The sequence below is a fragment of the Haliotis asinina genome, chromosome 12 (genome assembly GCF_037392515.1).
Source record: "Haliotis asinina isolate JCU_RB_2024 chromosome 12, JCU_Hal_asi_v2, whole genome shotgun sequence".
In the NCBI taxonomy this organism is placed as follows: domain Eukaryota; kingdom Metazoa; phylum Mollusca; class Gastropoda; order Lepetellida; family Haliotidae; genus Haliotis; species Haliotis asinina.
Window position 1 is genome coordinate 32,029,358 of NC_090291.1, and position 19,839 is coordinate 32,049,196.

Genomic DNA, 19,839 nt, shown 5'->3' on the forward strand with positions numbered 1-19,839 from the left:
GCTTAGTCATGACAGGATCCGATGACCATTATAATTAAGCACGAGTCTCTGATTACCCCGTGGAGAAATAGTTTCCATTCAATAGCAACATACTGCGTAACTTGGACAGCTCTATCGAACAGTACAGATGTACACATATCTATTATATACTAAACAGGAAAAGAAACGCAATTTTCGAAAATAAATGAAATCTCATAATAGTAAGCGCTCGCGTTCATGCCTTCTATTTGAAAACTCGACATAAAACCAGAGTTGCCCTTCTTTTGCTATTCAGTATAGTTAAATGCAACAATGGGCAGACTAAAAGACAACCGTGGACTGACGAAGAGACAAGAAAAGACAGATAAAGAGACAATAGAATTGCCTTGGACTTATTGGTATGAAGGCAAGCCGTGATATAATCGGAACGATCACAGAAAACCTGGAATACGACTCACCCATTCACACTCTCCATATAGTTTTATATTAAAAAAATCCCCATCCTTTCCCTTTCATATTTGCAGCTAGTCGGGTCGAGGTTCTAAAGAACGAGGGATCGTGGGGTAGTCTAGTGGTCAAAGAGTTGGGCGGTCAAGCTGAAGACCCGAGTTCGATTCCCCACATGCGTACAATATGATAAGCCCATTTCTGTTGTCCCCAGAGATGATATTGCTGAAATATCGATATAATCGGCGTAAAAACACACTCATTCACTCTGAAGAAAGCTAAATATTGTTGTACGTTCAGATTGCCTCAATCATGAAATTGAGGCATCAGACACCTTTCAGCCACTTCCGCTTCTTCATCTGACCATAAATACGTACATTCTGCTCAGACACATTCCAGATAGAGTGTCGAAGATGCACCTCCTTTTGGGCTCGCCTTACAGGGGGCATGTACCATTAGACAGTTCAGCTTCAACACAACTTGACGGGGCGTGACATGCATTTAAACCCAGAGACACTTGTCGATCTTACTGCGAGCGAGTCTGCGTCTATATCGTGGCTATCACACACCTCATTGCAGTCCACTTGTCACAAGTCTGAAGATTCTTTCAGACACGACAACCAATAACCGATAGGCGGCGCACATGATCGTCGGTGTCAGACTCTCAGCACACACTGAGGGTAAGCAATAGAAGTGTCATTTGGGCAGCTCATAATATTGACGCTCACACACCCGCTAGGCTTGTAGAATTCGTTAAGGGAACAGGCTGTTGGCAATCGTGATCACTTGTATCATCCATCAATGGCGTCTTCTCGTTCCATTTTATCAACTTGGTTCTGTCTTCGAGCGCACCGCACACGAAACAGTCAAATTTGGATGGGATATATTTTTAAATCTAACACAGCCATATAGACAGTTATTTTTATCCAACATCGTAAAACAGTTGTATAGGATAGGTATATATGATTAGATACAAACTATTTCTTTGAAAATATTACGGAGGATTGTTCAACGAGGCAACATCAAATACCGTCATTCTCGCACTCTGATTGGCGTGCAGAAAACTGACAGAAAAGGGTTGGATTATGGAAAGACGCGTGACGAACAGTACTGCTGTAGTATTATCGCAATTTAGTCAGTACAATTCGGGCGCAAAGAGGTGAACAATTTGTACAGCTGTTACGAATATATTGTGATAAACTTTTCGGGGATAACAATTAAGTTATATTTCGATACAAGAGGCAGTTGATATATTCAAGTGATGACGTGTCGGTTTACTGTTATACTAATGTTTGTTTGCTTATTGTTTGCACCCGGCCATATTCCAGCTATGTAGCGACAGCCTAAAAATAATCGAGTCTGAACAAGACAATCCAGTGATCAATAGCATGGTCATCAATCTATGTCCGAGGTCAGAGGACGTTTAACACCATCGTAAACGGATTAGACCTCAAGACGTAGCCATAATGAACTGGGATTCAAACACGAAATTATCGGATCCTTTACATGGCTAATGGATATCACTCTGATCAACGAATCCATATAATGACCGTCAGTAATTTCGTGTTTATTCGTAAGAGGCGACTAACGGGATCGGGTGGTCAGGCTTGCTGACTTGGTTGACACATGTCATAGGTTCCCAGTTGCGCAGATCGATGCTCATGTTCTTGGTCACTGGATTGTCTGGTCTAGACTCGATTATTTACTGGCTCGCCATATAGCTGGAATATTGCTGAGTGCGTCGTAAAAGTAAACTCACTCACTCACTCGTTTTTATTTGCTATGAACTGCTTAATTTGTTCGAGAAAAGATGTTTAACCTTCACCTTCAACCTTTAAACGTACAGAGAAATCTAGACACACAAAAACGTCAAATATGTGAATTACTTTGCGTACCATCGGCAATTAGGGAACAATATCCAACTGGTCTCTCAATTAATGCTGCTAAATTTGATCAGTCTAAATCTGAGGCTTAATTATAACACGAATAACATCTCCAGACACCTGGGAGCGCATCATCTGGGACAGATGTAGGTCAATACAGTCTTACACAAGTCAAGGTTGGAGAACATATACTAATGTCCTGACAACATGGTGACACTCCGGCTGTTACACCAGAGGATATGTTTGTTGGAGTGATGATGCAAAGTGTATTTTAGTGTCTAATTTAGCTATTTAAAAATATATTGCATTACTACGTAACTTGGGTAAAAATGTGTGCGGCAAAGAGCATGAAATTGATCTCCAAAGGTAACACCTTTAAACAAGTTAGATTTCCTTCAGGAAATTAATTCTAATTCAACGAGAAGGCGGGACATAATGTGCTGAAATGAATTCGTGAATACTATCGAATCTTTGGATAGAAATAGTATTGGGTGAGATTTAAAATGTCATCAAGGTTGATGACTCAAGTGGGGTACTGGGGTTATGGTCAGGTTTGACGAGTCAAATGGGATATTGTTGACACAGTCGGGTTTGACGACTCAAGTGGGGTTATAGTCAGGTTTGATGACTCTGGTCATGTTTGATGAATCAAGTGGGGTACTGGGGTTATGGTCAGGTTTGATGAGTCAGGTGGGGTAATGGGGACACAGTCGGGTTTGACGACTCAAGTGGGGTTATGGTCAGGTTTGATGAATCAAGTAGGGTACTGGGGTTATTGTCAGTTTTGATGACTCACGTGGGGCACTGGGGTTATGGTCAGGTTTGATGACTCACGTGGGGTACTAGGGTTATGGTCAGGTTTGATGACTCTGGTCAGGTTTGATGAATCAAATAGGGTACTGGGGTTATTGTCAGGTTTGATGACTCAAGTGGGGTACTGGTTTATAATCAGGTTTGATTGTGTGCTAAAATATATTAAGATCAGAGCCCTGACACCCTGAACCTGGATCCCAACTCCTGTTTTTGACCAGATTATCCCCGTAGGCTTTTACAGAATAGTTAAGCTCTGGCTCCTTCACTCCGGACATAACCTCTGAGTAAACTTCGACTTCAAGTTGACGTACCGTTCAAACGAGTGTTTAATCAACTCACCCAAATGATCAATGTTGAATGAAGAGTTCAAACTACATCTGAAACTTGTAAACTAATACAGACTCCAGACACACGATCACACCGCATATTCCATTCACACTAAGTGGTTCATCACCAATAACATTCCATCCACATTTCCGGACAATTCTTCTCTGCTATTCATCATACCAACGAGAAACCTTATACTTAATCTTCAATTCACCTAGTGCACATCACTCTACATCCATAGAGTATAAAATGAAGTTGCCATCAACGGGGGGACACATGTGCTACAGGATCAATCAGATAGGGCACAGCAGGCCCGTGTTACTAAAGAACTGACCTGGTTGCTATTGCCTATAATGTCGGAGATGCCATGGCTATGTATATGACCTAACTAGGTATAGAACAAAACACAATACCGACCTCTTGTGCGCATCAGTAACGACAATAGACGACATCGTCGCAGTGTCTCGTCAAATCACCGTTACACAACCGCGGCTCTGCGCCTCGATAGCAGATGTATTAAGTGGCGTCTACGTGAGATATACTGTATACCTTAACTCAATTATTTAGCGAGTTACCCGATAAAGCGCCTAAGAAATATCTGAAGCTGCCACACCTAATTACATCGTATCAAACTGGCCTAAATAAGGCTTAATGGGATCGTCAGACGCTCGCAAATCGTCCACACAGTACCATTTTCTGTTCATTCCAATGGTCATCTGGCCTTTATAACTTATTTTGACGATCCCAGAAGACGGCATAGCCGTCTCCATGACGGCTCACGACTGACACTCCAACAAGGTCGAGTCCGAAGGCGGACACATTATCTTCTCCAGATGTTTCGTTTGAACAATCCTACGTAAAAAGTTCAGATGTTCAGCTCCGATATGTCTCTCCACAAGTGATTACGTCTTTAAATATGATATGGTATATCAAGCCTTTGTCAATGTCAATGTCCACGGTTTAATTTTGAGCAAACTTTCAAAGAAGACGCCCCCCACCCCACCTCTTCCCACTTTTTTGTGTGCGTCTTTTAAATAGTATTACGTTCACGAAAAGGCTGGAGAATAATTCGTGTCAGGTTTCACTCAAAACCAATAACTCCATCCGTGTTGCATGTATGTTGAAGGTCAACACATCCTGTTGACCCTTAAATATGGGCAAAATATCTATCTAAAATGATGCTACCATATCTTAACAGATAGCTAGACACGAAGAATAGATAATTGATTTTTTACATTATCTACCAAGAAACAAGAAACCCAGCCCGAAAACGGAAACAAAACAATATAAAAAAAGAAAAAAAACTATTACAATCTAAGACTCCGGATACCCGAACCTCAAATAACCGGAAACCTCGCCTTCCCGTCAATTTTCATGAAAACCCAATCTCTTACGTAATACAATTGACCTTCTGTAACGGATATAACGTAAACGTTTCTGGACTGTAAATGTTACAAACAAACCGGCCAAAAAACACAAAATTGACTTATCCATAAAACTGTAATTAAAAAAATTAACGAAGACAAAATGCTTTCAAATTTAGCTGAAGCAAATCATAATAAAAAAAAACTCCCCTGAAAATAATGCTCAATTTCTGTAGGTTCGCTAGGGGGTAACAGTTCGTATGAAGACAGCTAACGGAAACGCCTGAGCTCCTGCAATGTTGCGTTTTTGGAAGATGTCGTTAACGTAGGTCCATTTCATCCCAGACATTTTCGATTGGAGACAGATCAAGGCATCTTACAAGACTGAGTACACATAAATACTATTCCCACCCATACACATCTATATATATATGAACGTGCGCTGCTTTATGGCGATACGACGTCACTCCAAGGTCATCCCGTCGCTGTAACATTATCGCATCCGTTTTCAAGTTTCGGGATGGTTTCTCGAAACATTCACCGTCGAAATCCAGAATGCATATTAATGTTCTACCTGTTCTACTGATTATAACAACATCACCTTTGAATACGATCAGGAAAACGTTGCTGCGCAAGGACACATGGTGTGACGTTAGATGCCTCGACGCTTTGAGGCACGTGTCCTGCTATATTGTGCTTGAAGACTTAAACTTTACTCCACAATGAAGATAGCTGTTGCAAGTGTTGTCTATGCCGAAGGTAACGTTGCAGCTGATGCTGTACTGTCATAATTGCCGTTCCGCCTCATACGGATACCAAGGCGCCCGGCCACCGTCGATCCGACCTCTGAAATAAGCATCTGGTGCCATAGATGTGGACAGTTACTGGGTGGGAGCATTTGCAGAAGTGTGCTTCAGTTTGCATGTCTTGGTGAGTGGTTGTCACCAGTGGGCGACCACTGCGAAGGTGGTCTCTCTCGTTGATTATAACGTTGCTATTACTCCCATGAAATGTGGACGTTGAACTGACGTGCGACGTCACGTTGCGAAGTATCGGATTTAAGCATTGATACGGTTCACCATCTGTCATTTTCACTTAGGCGTGGCACCGTGAAATCACATTTAAGTGATCAAGAGTGGTGTTTTTCGAACGTATCCACGTCCAAAGATTCTTTATAGTGGTGCAGATGTGGGTTATATCCCTCCTTTTATGGAAATCGTTTGAAGCAATTCCTTCCGATTTTGTGTTATTTCTTCCCATATTTCTTCCATTTAATCCGATTAAGTATCACCGCTACTTGTTTGCGTTTCTTGTGTTTTTTCATTACGTTTTTCGTTGGTTCAGTTTCAGAAATCATAATATGACTTTGAAGGGAAAAAGATCCACTTCACAATAACGTTAGTGTTTGAGAGAATTTTAAGAGTATAAATATTGGCGCTTTTTTGCTTCCATCTAATTTTTTTTTCTTCGCGACTGAGTGAATGGAATAATATGGTACACCACATAAAGTTACAATTTCTATTTGTCAGACTGATGCATGCAGTCGTATACAAACGCACCGGAGCGACATTCGGCAAAATATCCAATTAATATCATAGGAAAAAGTCAGGCTTTGGTAGGAGGTTTTATTATTTCTCGTTCTTTCTTTCTACAACATGGGAACGAGTCTGGAGTTAACACGACACTACCACCGCCAACAACAGCAGGGATTTTCATCGACAACGACAACAACGACAACAACACCAACAGGGATTTTCATCGACGTCTACCGTATCCCATAAAACGAAATACATGTCTGTAGAGAATGACTTGGGCGTAAACTGATGAACCCAGTCGTTGATTGACCGTCATCGTACGACTGGGTGTAGATCGCTGACCATCTTATCGATCAGTGACTGCGCATCATCGTACGCCTGGACCGTTCGTTATCACATCAATCACTGGTCCCGACTGCCTTCACATTGACGAAAACATTTAAAGACGGTGTAACTAAACAATTACAAAAACGAAAAGAAACGGTTGCTCTTCACACTTACCTTTACTTCCTTATACTGATAGGTAAACCACACGAGAAAGGCAATAAAACACATGATCAGTCCAGATACACCCAGCTCTATTGATCTCTGAATCCAGTTCAACGTCAAAACGCACGGACTTGAATCAATGCATGTATCACAGCCGGGTGCGCATTTTAAACACTTGAACGTGTCATAAGTGTTGGGCTTGTTCTGTAGATAGAAAAAAAGACAAGTTTCATGATTATAGTTTTAGATCAAGAAGGACCCAAGTGTATTGGGGTTTTGTTCAAGGATAAACACCACAACGGGGACGATTCTACGGGCTCCGAATTTATGACCTATAACCAAGGGAACCATAACCTATAACAACCGCTCGTTACCAGCCACCTTCTGTCAGGGACATGTACAGTCGAACATGGTCTGCCGAACCGGGATACTTCGAAGTTATGATTGTCTTCAAAAAACTTATAATCCCCGAAATGTATCGAAATTATTATTTTATTTTCCAAACTCTGCACAAGGTATGTATTGCACTGTGAGTGGAAAATCTGTATATACATAAAGAAACACTTGTACTTTCATGTGTTCCCTTATTTGTTTCCATGTGTATATAATCAATATGCGGTTGTGTCTAACCTAGGCTAACTCGAAGATTCCACAAGGTGGTCCTAATTCGACACAGCAATTTGTTTCTGCCTGTTTTGTCAAGCCAATGTTATGGTATATTACGACAGCTGTAACATAACAATTGCATACAAACGTAACCTCTGTCTGACCCTCCAATGTGACAAGCACACATTGCTGAACACCCATTCTGATCCGTTTCTTCACGGACACGGTATATATTTCAAAATACCCGAACATGAAATGCACAATAAATGCACTTACTTTCCGTTTTCTTGCAAACTGTTCCTCCACGTCCTGTCCTCTATAGAACTTGTCGTCGGCTGTCATGTCGGGGAAGTAGTAACCGTCTTTGCAGACGCAAGAGTAAGAACCACGGCGGAAACCACGTCCAGGTAAATGTTCGCACTGAAACACAAGTACCTGTGTCACAAGGGCAGGTGAGGTAGTCTAGTGGTTAAAGCATTCGCTCGTCACGCCGAAGACCCATGGCTAGAATGTGTGAAGCCCGTTTCTTGAGTCCCTCGCATTGATATTGCTAAAAAACACACAGTGACTGTAGGTCACAAAGGAATGGGCAGAAATTCTGCAGGAGTAGAAGCCGATTCGAACAAAACGCCACATCACTCACAGCAGACAGATAATCTGCCATTACAAAGCCGTTATTTTAGGGAATGGTTAGACCATACCAGTACTCCTTTATTTTACCAAGAAGTAAACGTCAACTGTAAAATATATACATCACTCCGGCTCTTTCCCCCACAATTAACAGGCACGTCGTGATATCACTAGACTAGAAAAAGGTAAGTTAAAAACTCTGTGGATACCAACGCACATTTTAGTGATTTGTTTTACTTTGCAAACTTCACAAAGTTTAGAATTTAACCGCTTTTGCTTTGTTATAAGTTTCACACCAGTATTTATTTTTGTAATTTTTTTCTTTGGCTTGAGCTTAAGTTTCAAGTTGGGAATATAATAGTAACGATGTCTAGACTCTCAAACAGGGTTCATAAAATCATATATCCCAAATGACCAACCAGTACCAATCATGTATAACTTAAGTACCTATGACCGATTTGTCTGAAATGTCTTCTTTAGAATGCCAACGGCCATTTCAGTGACATCTTAACAGCTAGTATACGACAGAGAGTTCTTACATTACAACTGTATATTCTTGGTTACATCCAGCAGGTGCTCAGATTCAAGATAATGTAGACATATTACAAATATATGAACAGCAAAAGAAGTGTTTCAAAAGATTAAAATCTCATACAAGTAATCATTCACGTTTATGTCTTCTGTAAAAGAAAACCTGACAAAAGCAGAGTTGCGTTTCTTTTGCTGTTCATTATATGTCAGTTGCACTGACAAGACGGCCCAATACTTCCAGGGATATATGAATATTCTACCTTATCTACCAATGGGAAACATGGGTAAATGCAATTCAATTACCAATCAGAAACGATGATCTTAATGGAAGGTAAGTTTAAGCAAATATCACTATGAAGTACACGCCCTTCCTTTTAAAAAACCTAGTACATGTTTTAGACAGTTACAAAGTTGAACCAGCATCAAAGTGAGTTTCGTGACGTCTCATGATATCCAGGACATATGGTGCCATTAAACCCAATTCAGATACTTAAAGGAACCTTCATTTATTCAACCCCAACCCATTGAGAATAATCGCTTATTGAGCGAAGTCAACGATCCAATGATTTAATGACCGCGTCCCTATAGGAAAACCTCCCCCAAATTAGTTCCGTACTCACCAAAGTTAGTTCAAATTACCATATATCATGTGACATGACCATACCATACGTCACCTTGTCACGAAAGCGTTATGTCTAGTCACGTCACTGGAACACACCAAGGGTGGATTTGAAAGGGGGCCGTAACTCAATTTCTTTGACAACCCAGTGCCATTTTTATGAATTAACCTTCTGAAGTGATCTTTAACATATTTAACAAGGGACAGTAGACTACTCATTGTTCGAGTCCCACGTATAATACACTCGACGTAAACGAATAAAGTGTAAATCAACGGTACACAGGGGAGATAACCGCGTTGAAACTTCTTTTGTGCGAAGCATCATGGGTACTGTCCAGAGTTCCTAGAAAGCATAATTTGATTTTTTAGGTTTGTCGTCTGAGTACTTTTGGACAGTAAAAGTGCTATGTTGATTCGGGAGCAGAATTTCTGTCTCGACAATCATATATCTTAGGTTGACGTCAGAAAGAAAGAAACGGATGGTCTTGAATAGTGCGTTAGTGTTTGCCAATTAACAGCAGAATGTTTAATAATGTGTTACATTTATATAACTTATCAGTATATTGCAGTACATGATGGTCTCCGATAATGACAAAGGTTTCAAATCTATGACGTCTGTGCTCGCAAGGGCTGCCATCATACTTTCATTGGTGTTACACAGAAATACAGTCAAACAGTTGTATTGAACTTCGATTTGCTGGACCTATAGTTGTCGCAAAGAGAAAGTAGCATTTGCGTCTATTCATCTATTCAACTCTGACCTAAAGACGACGTCAACCCAGTTAAAGTATGAATACACAATCACATGTACAAAGTGGCTGAATGTAACTTATCTTACGTCACACATAAGTGTCGTTTTCTGACTGACTGAGCGCTCTTCTATTACTTTCAATGTACACCACTTGCAAGCGAGGTACATTGTAATATTCCCCCGGTACCAGTGGCAGTTCATTCGGTAATTCGCGTTAGTACTTCTTTATCTCGAATAATATTGAATCACGCATGATGCACGACAATCACCGATGCTTTGCGAATGCAAATCGATTGAGGGGAGATAATTCTCAATTTGTTGTCTTGTGTCGTTTGCAATATCTAGCGATTTTTAGATTTGCCTCCTATTCCAATAAATATATTTTGACAAAACGTTTAAATGTAGTTCCTGTTAATAATAAGAACGGGAATTAACACGCGGCGATATCACTACGACAATACCTGCGGGAAAAAAACCAAGATGCAAGATCCGAATCTTTTTACTCAGACACGTCGGCTGAAGTGTACGATCCGATACCCAGGCTTCAAACAGTTCAAAATTAACATTCGGGTGTTCCGTAGGATAAATGCGTTGTGCACTGGTCCCTCGGGGCCCACAGATTGATATACCCTCGATGTTTGTTTATGTAAACAAACATCGAGGGTACATCAACCCGTGGGCCCCTCGTGACCAGTGAACAACTTATAATATGTCATTTACTTGGGATTACACTCAGTAAAGTGCCGATTTAAGCACCGCGGTGGCTGAGTGGGTTAGGTGGCTACCTTTGTGTGCTGGCAATTGGATGCCTCACACAGACGGTGTGGGTTCGAATCCCGGATGGAACGTAACCTAATAAATGTATTAGAACCTGTACTTTACTGGGAATGTGTAATCCAAGAAATAACATACATTAAAAGTGGCAACGATGGAATATACAAGGCATAACATTCGGTGTTCATGTGTTTGGTACGGTTTCCAAAGATTAGTTCAGAACCTTCCCTGAAAGTATGGAACAATCAGCACAGCTGGTGCTGTTCTTTGAAATGGACTTCCACTGGATATCAGAAGATCGGAAAATATCAAAGCGTCCGTGAAAAAACTGACTACAAGACCATTTTCTTCAGAACTGAATATGAATCAGCGTTCTGGAGTAGGGAATATCTGGATAAGAAGCGCGACGATTTGTTTTTCTATTTTTTTAGTTTTTCTTACAGTTTTAGACGACGGGTTTCAAACTTTTTAACAACATTTGTAACTGTGTTTTTGTCGAATCCAATTTTCAAATGTATACAGTGGAAACCTGATAAGTAAACTTTCTTTTGTTTGTTAGTTTCGCTTTGAAACCATCTGTGACATGGATGTCAATATACCAAAAGCCAGTTATCATAGTGGTAATGTCAGGCATCGGTTTCCCACAAGAAACATATCCGTCACGCTCATCGGGGATGAAAAACACTAACCGAAACTGAGAAATGTAATCATGGATCTGTCGACTCATGCGATGAAAACACATTTCGTTCAGTAGCAAACCCATACTGTAACTTCAGCAGATATTGATAAAAACCCTTTGATCTAAACAGGACTCTCAAAGACGCGTTGGTTGTAGTTTTCTCTGTTTGTTGCCTGGTATAGTTAAGGGTAAACCTTTTTGCATCGAGGCATGCACGGAAAAATGAAAGTACCTATAAAATGCCTCACTAACTCGGGGATTCATAAAAAATAATAATCTTTAATTTCAAACAACGAAATGGTCGTAAGTTTTTTAGGATTAGTTAACGTTTGACTAACTGTTGTTGGACGAGTGCTTCGACCTCATTCTGTTTGATGATGTTTGTTTGTTTATTTGCACTCATCAATATCCAGCTGTATGCATGACACAGGTATGTAATCGAGTCTGAACTGGTTGAAATCACAGCGTATTTTGGCGTGATCAGAGAACGATATGTATTGAAAATCCTGAAAACAATTTGTCGTTTGGAACCGTTCAATTATTTATTTTTGTTAAAAAACCAACACATTTCCATATTCCTAGCTAAACATCAAATGGTTCCTGACCCATGAAGAGCCGGGTTAGAATTCTGCATCACATGCTAGTCGTAAGAGGTGACCAACGGAATCGAGTGGTCAAGCTCGCTGACTTGGTTGACACATGTCATGGGCTCGCAGTTGCGTAGATCGATGATGATGCTGTTGATCGCTGGATTGTCTGGTCGGTCCAGACTTGATTATTTACAGACCGCCGCCATGTATCTAAATATTGCTGACTGCGGGGTAAAAGTAACCTCACTCACTCAAATGGTTCTCCCATAACGATGACAGGCATCCAGAAAATCATAATCAAGAAGCACTAATTCACAATTCGGCATTAAACTATCTGAAACAAATTCAGTTTAAGTGACACTCATTTGAATTGCCAATTCCACTGGAAGGCTGGAGCTAAAAATAAACACGGGAGCTGCCGCCAGGAACCTATGTTACGCTTGAATGGTTCTGATGCAGATGGGTTTGAAAAGCAGGAGAAACATTACGTCTTCTGGGAATCGGACACAAGGTGAGCTTTACACATCCGCCATGCGTGTCTCATTAAACACATTCCCAAGTGGCGTACCGTTTTATGCCTCGTCCCTTTGGACATTTGAATATTGCGTGCGAACCTTATCGTACACTTCCGCCGATGAGACCATGCGCCACTTTAACAGCTTTTTAACGTAAAAGTGCATGCCATTCCAAACAAGTGTTAACGTTTAAGCGATTTTAGAATCTCATTTGGCTGATAGAAATGAAATCCGTGTTTTGCTCATCTCACAGAAAGCGAAAGTACAAGCTCTGATTATTACAAATATTAACAATCCTTTTAGGACCCTGCTTTCAAATATGACGTATTTCTGTAATTAAATGGCATTTTCTAAACGCAGAAAACGTTTCTTCGGAGACAAAATGTTCGCACTAATATTTGCACTAATGGAGACCCGACTGGGAAGGAATCGTTTCACTGGGTTTTTTGAGCTTTGCAATTCCGGGAAGATTATTGGAAAAAAGACGTGGCCTGTCACAGAATGATTGACAGCTCGAAAGGTGCAATAGAATAGATCTATTTCACCCTACCCTTGCATTTCAGTAGGGACACATTATACAATGTAGAAAATTGAAGCGGGAACATTTCTAATTTCCTTGAAATCAAATCTTTTAAGCTTCGAATTGCTCGTGCGCAATCACCCTAAGCGATGTAAACCAAGCAGAGTGCCAATTTCAGTGTATGCTTGATGGTAGTTGGTTTGACGCGCAAATAAAAGAAAGTCTCCCCATCTTTTCAGCGACTTGGTTGGTACGAAATTTCAGTTTTAAGAAAACCACATAAGCTTCCCTATTTCCACGATTTTTTTCAAACTTCCGTTTACTGGCCTTTTATTCAAACATCTCCGACTTTGGGTTACCCCAGAAACATAATACTTTAGCCGGGTTCGGGGAAAAACTGTAGACTTTTAATTACTCTGTGATTCAGCGCCATTGCAGAAAACTTAAACGCTCCACTTAATACCGCATTTGCTACTGGAATCAATAAACTGGTAGTTGAAGTGACACACACGAGAATGGCTATGGTCGCTGTTTGAAAGAGCGAATCTATAAGCCCATGCTATTACAACGAAGGTTGGTGTCATTCAAGGAACGTTAAAGACATTTGTAATTCTCCAATGGAAGCGGGGAGGACAATTTCGTTCTGTGTGGAACCCATACAACCATTGAGGTTGTAGCCTGAAACTTCAACTTTAATATCCCCCTTCGTCTTTTGTGAATAAAATCGGACGCTGTTTGATGAGGGACCAATTCCAAAGCCCAGCGATCCGTTATAACCGGACATGTAAGTTCGATATCGGAGGATGTTTATGTATACCGCGGACCGAAGAGCGAGCGTAAATTTTACATCACATTTTTTCCATTGCTGTTGCTTTTGCGAGTTTAATCGGGATGAGCCTCGAAAGTCAATGGCACTGAAAAGGTTATACATTCATGCATTTGTATGAGGAATTATAAGTCTTTAATGTTTTCTGTTTGCACAAATTGAAGTTCTGTGACTTGAATTTTAATTGTCAAACTGGACCTTAAACGCTTCGCTGTGGAAATATGGTTTGTCGTCACCCAAGCCATATTTAAACGATCATATGATCACAGGGTTATCTCAGGGCCGCTATGTGTCAATGTTAAAGGTGCGTTGTGTTGTTTGCATTTTAAGGCCGGAAAAGACAATAAAAGCGACAATCTTGTCTATAATAATAAAAAGACTTTGTTGACGGTTTCAACTATATCTTAAGCTGCCAAACACCTGGTGTTATTGCCGAGTTTCAGTGATTCATTCATACTATGATCACCACTACTTTGCAGAAAGGACCCGTGAAGGTTCAGGTTAGAATAGGCCTTCAGCAACCCATGCTTGCCACACCTTCAGCAACCCATGCTTGCCACAAAAGGCGACTGTTCTTGTCGTAAGAAGCGACTAACGGGATCGGGTGGTCAGGCTCGCCGACACATGTCATCGGTTCCCAAATGTACAGATCAATGCTCCAGTTGTTGATCACAGGATTGTCTGGTCCAGACTCGATTATATAAAGACCTCCCCCATATAGGTGGAATATTGCTGAGTACGGCGTATAAGTAAACTCACTCACTTTGCAGAATGGGATGAGGTGTGTAATCGAGATGGTCAGAGCCAGAGTTTGAGTATTTATTACATAACTGTATATAGAGAGGTGAGTGAGTCAGGGAGTTTAGTTTTACGCCGACTTTAGAAATATTCCAGCAATATCACGGCTGGGGACACCAGAAAATTGGCTTCTCACATTGTACCCATATGGGGATCGAACACGGGTTCTCGGCGTGACAAGTGAACGCTTTAACCACTAAGCTACCCCACCATCCCTGTATAGAGGTGATGTTTGAATAATGTAGGTCATTTTGAGTAGAGGTGTAAGTGTTGAAGACTAATGTCGTGTTCAAGATTACTGTATATGGCTACGTGCATCGCGTGTTTGACCACTTTACTAGTCTGCACCAATGCCCAGTGTATGGTACTAACCAACTGAGATACCATGCGACACTTAAAAACACTCAAACTCCATTACTCCACTCAAACACATTATACAGACTCCGAGAAAACCGGCGATGTATACCCTAGTCGAGCTTTAGCCAGAGCAATAACAAATACCATATTTACTGTACGCTCAAGAGAAGGTGCTCTACCCATCCCACAACAAAGGCGGATTGTATGTCATGGAATCTTGTTGTTGTGGGGCACTGAAGGAATAGTGGAGATGTGTTTACCTTGTGCTAGCCAGATTCATCCTTCACTGTGCAGTGGACGCGTTACTCAACGGGGCGGTGGGGTAGCCTCGTGGTTAAAGCGTTCGCTCGTCACGCCGATGACTAGGGTTCGATTCCCCTCATGGGTGCAATGTGTGAAGTCCATTTCTGGTGTCACCCGTCGTGATAATGCTGGAATACTGCTAAAAGCGGCATAAAGCCATACCCACACATTTTTGCCAACGAAAGGCTCGAGTATTGTCGATGATGGTGTCCAATGGTGACATGCATGTAATTCGGTGGTACCAGAAAGAAGGTTTCGATTCCAATACACATTAGCATTACGATAAAATCATTCTTTTACATCTAGTATTTTTATACTAAATAAGTGTACATGCGTTACTTAAAGAATGGTCACATGTAATGGTCACGTGTGCAAACAGTAAGCATTAGACCATTAGGAATATTATTGCACATCGGGACTGAATTTAATTCTCAACAGACATTAATATCCCTTTCAAAACAACTTCGCATTCTCTCATTCCTTAATGTTCGAATTCCATTTAGAAGCTTTACACATCCTTCGTGTGATAGTTAATTATAAACTTCAAAACACCCAGAATTATTTTCCCCTTAAAACTTTTTAATGTCCCTAGACCTTCTGCAAATCTCTAGATGAAACAGGGCAAGCATAATCGCTATTATCCGAACAACTAATCTATAAGTAGAGTCCATCTCAATGTAAACCATCACATCAAACAAATGTACCCTGTCTACAAGACTTAATCGTTGCACCACTCAAACCAACTATCTCCAAAACAGTATTTGGCACTGCTGTTTAAACAAACAGCCTGACAAGGAGGGCTATGCGTCAGAGCGAGAGAAAGCAGATCGCCATACTGTCTTCATAATGACTTATTGGCTTTTCCAAAAGTTTTATTGATCCTGAGGTTAGTTGACCGATGTGGTGATGGGACTGTAAATCGTGATCCATTGGTACAGTTTGCACAGTCTTTCGTGAACTCTGTCAGGATCGTTGACGAACTGATGGCATACATTGGCAATCCGAGTTCATCCAGTCTTAAGTGAAAAAATCGGGTGATATTTCCGCGTTTGGTTTCTTTGAAGACTAAATTGGGTGGTCAAGAGGATCTGACTATTGGCCGAGGAAGTTTTACGTGCTGAATGGTGCCTAAATTGGTCATCCATTTTCAATTTAAGCAGAGAGTATTTTAAAGGGGTTCGGTCTTGGTCCAAACTTTGATGCTGTAATTAGTGCTTGTATCTTTGACAATGTGTGATTGGGGAATGCATCAGTTTTAGATTGAAATGGTTGTCGGTACTTCCTTGGTTTATGTACTCAACGTTCACTCATCATTTGTGAATACATGCGACAGAATCAAGCCACGGCCCCTTCCAGAGATGTTGAGACTTTTGGGTGCATTGACCAATAAGAGCTCAGGTGACATCGTACAAAGCTTTTCACAGACCATATCTCGCGACACCAGTACCACAGCCACGTTGCCCCCACATGGATTTGATGTAAAGCAATAACAGGGCTCGCACAAAAACCATGTATGGAGTTTTGACCAACTGACCTCCAATTTCATTTGATGACTCATGTCGGCACTCATGTAGGTCTCGGGACTTCGCGAAACTTTAGTACTTCCGGTGACAAGCGTATTTCTTCGAATGGCCTCTTGGTTGCCAATTGAGAGTAAGGCACCGATAATCCTTGCAATTTAGCAAATTTCTGATGTAACCATCCCCAAATAAGCCAACTATTACGACTGTCAACAGTTGCCACAGACAAACTTGGCTGTACACTTGATCCGGCCTAATAATGGCATATTTGTCGGTCCCGTCTCGCATGTAATAATTTAGGAACTGGGAACCAACTTCGTACCGAAAGTAACGCCTCATGAGACTTACAGGTCTTATCACACACGGGCGTACTCACTCAGTGTATGCAATACATAAAGAGTTGACGGTCATTGATTATCATAAGCTATCAATTATTTATACATAATTACCGACAAACAAAATGGTTTCTCACATAACAATACCACAATGTGCGTACTTCCAGTTAAAGATGTTTTTCCTGATGAAACTAAATAATATGTCTCTGATTTCTTTAGAATTGAAAAAGAAAAAAAATGATAAATTTCGCAAGGTAAATAACAATTAACAACCTGTAAAGGATCACCTATGTCAGTCGCAAATCACCTATACTTTTTGTTTAGTTCCGCACTGTTATATCACCCCTCGGTTGTTTCCGTTAGTCACGTCGGAGTTAGTCGGAACAACAAAAGTGATCGACGTCGTTCTTTCTGGCATTTCGTTTTTATACATATACGTCAATTATTTATTGTTGACTATTATCTCGGCGTGTGTAGCCTCTGGCTCAGTGAAAAGGGGACAGCTAGTCATGCGGTTCTCTCCTCAGTGACACTTAATAAAGCAATGATTTATCTTACCAATATAGGAAGCTCGAGTCGCATCCCTCATATTGATTTAGTGTGAATGCAATTGTTTTTCAGGGGACAATAATACTTCTCGTTGCAAAGTGACTGATATATGGATGGCAGTGTCCGACGAATCCAATTTTTCTGCCTACAGTTTGGTCGGAAAAACTTTAAGTGGCCAATAAAAATTGGGATTTCGTATGTAATATATCAAGTCCAGTAAAGTGAGTGAGTAAGTGAGCTGCGATTATCGACGTTTGTAGCAGCATGTCAGTTGCCTCACGCTTGATAAAGGGGGAAAGTTAATGATGCAGGTCTACGAGTGAATGAGTTATCCAGTGAGTGAATTTAGTTTTACGCCGCACTCAGCAGTATGCAAGCTATATGACGGCTGTCTGTAAATAATCAGATCTGGACCAGACAATCCAGGGATCAACACACCAATCTACGAAATTGGGATACGATGACGCGTGTCAACCCAGTCAGTTAGCCTCGCCACCAGTCCCGTTAGTCTCCTTTTACTTCTGGTCAACGACATTGGTCAAGAGACAGTAGAGCAGCCTGCTGGTTAAAGCGTTCAGTCGTATCACCGAGGCATCGGGTTCGATTCCCCACACTGGTGCAAAGGTTTGTTTGTTGCTTAACGCCGCACACAGCAGTATTTCAGCTGTATTTCGGTGGTCTGTAAATACTGGAGTCTGGACCAGACGATCCAGTTATCAACAGCATGAGCACCCATCTACGCAACTGGGATACAATGGCTTATGCCAACCAAGTCAGTGAGCCTTACCACCCGATCCTGTTAGTCGCCTCTTACGACAAGCATGGGTTACTGAAGATCAATATTTGTAGCCCTGATCATATAGGGTCGTCCATATCAAGATGGCACTCAGTGATATAACTGAAATGCTGCTTCATTAAACCGGATGCACACGCAGTACGCGCAAGGGAGGATTCCGGATAAACGGAGTCCCGTTTTAAGGGGTTTCTCGTCATTGCAGCATAGAGAAGTATGAGGTGCAGACTGCAGACACATGTCGTTATTTTTCAAAATTCTTCTGTACATACCCTCGTCGTCTCGGGAGTACATCGCGACGATCCCGCAAACACGTTGTCCTCACTTGACTTCCCGTCAAGTGGACACTGGTCAATATCCACTTTCTGTAGATCGATATCTATTCCACTAGTTCCTCTGAAATAGAAAAGAAAATATATATATCTTTGTTTGATTACAACAAAGACCTGATACTAAAACGTTCTTATTGACTTGACCGACCGTCTAGTGTGGACGCTGGTCAATGTTCACTTCTGTAAATCGATATCTGTTCGACTAGTATCTCTGAAATACGAAATAACATTTAGGTTTAATAAAAACAACGACCTGACATTTAAGTGTTCTTCATGATCTGACCACCCGTCTAGTGGACACTGATCAATATTCAATATCTGGATATCAGTGTCTACTCCATCCGTTCCTCTGATATGCAAAGTAAAATTTAGGCTTATAGTTTAATGAGAACAAAGAACTGATAACAAAACGTTCTTAATCACGCAGACAACGGATAACCTTAACAATCTACGGGCGTCGATGGAAAACGTCAAAACTGCTTGGATAATGAGTTGCAAACACATTTGTTACCAAAAGCGATATAAAGAAGTAGGTCGTTACAAGGGAAATGCAAGGGTATGATAAGTATGGCGTATTTTCATGATTGCATAGTCTTTGAACTGTATCTATTCCTGGTAATTCGTAGACAAATTTGCTTCCGGCATCGATGTCGGAGTCATTAATCCTAATTGATTCATACCAATGTCAACATCGGGAACAAACGGACTAATTGTTTAGCAGGGTTTGTTCGATTTCTTACATTCACAATAGCACATCCTTCAACTTGGACAATTTTCAAGGCTCATTAATCACGCGTACATGTCCCTAAATGTAATGGTCGTATTTGGAAAGCAGACATCAAACCTTGCTGCATTCATATATCGACCTGATATGTTGAGGGAAATATGAGCAAGACTGCACACTCAAAGCTGGATCCACCCTCATTCCCATCAAGTACACAACTCCAAACTCCAAAGAAGTTAATGACAACAAG

General features: G+C 41.0%; 1 protein-coding gene across 1 annotated transcript in view; it reads right to left on the reverse strand.

Annotated features, from left to right (window-relative positions):
* Positions 1–19,839, reverse strand: part of LOC137257672 (probable G-protein coupled receptor CG31760) — a 154,141-nt gene that overhangs the window by 52,591 nt on the left and 81,711 nt on the right. Inside the window, exons 3-5 of the mRNA XM_067795033.1 lie at positions 18,806–18,929; positions 7,720–7,863; positions 6,850–7,041 (exon numbers count right to left, since the gene is read on the reverse strand). Of these exons, the coding sequence (XP_067651134.1) occupies positions 6,850–7,041; positions 7,720–7,863; positions 18,806–18,929 (460 nt within the window). The remainder of the gene's footprint in view (positions 1–6,849; positions 7,042–7,719; positions 7,864–18,805; positions 18,930–19,839) is intronic.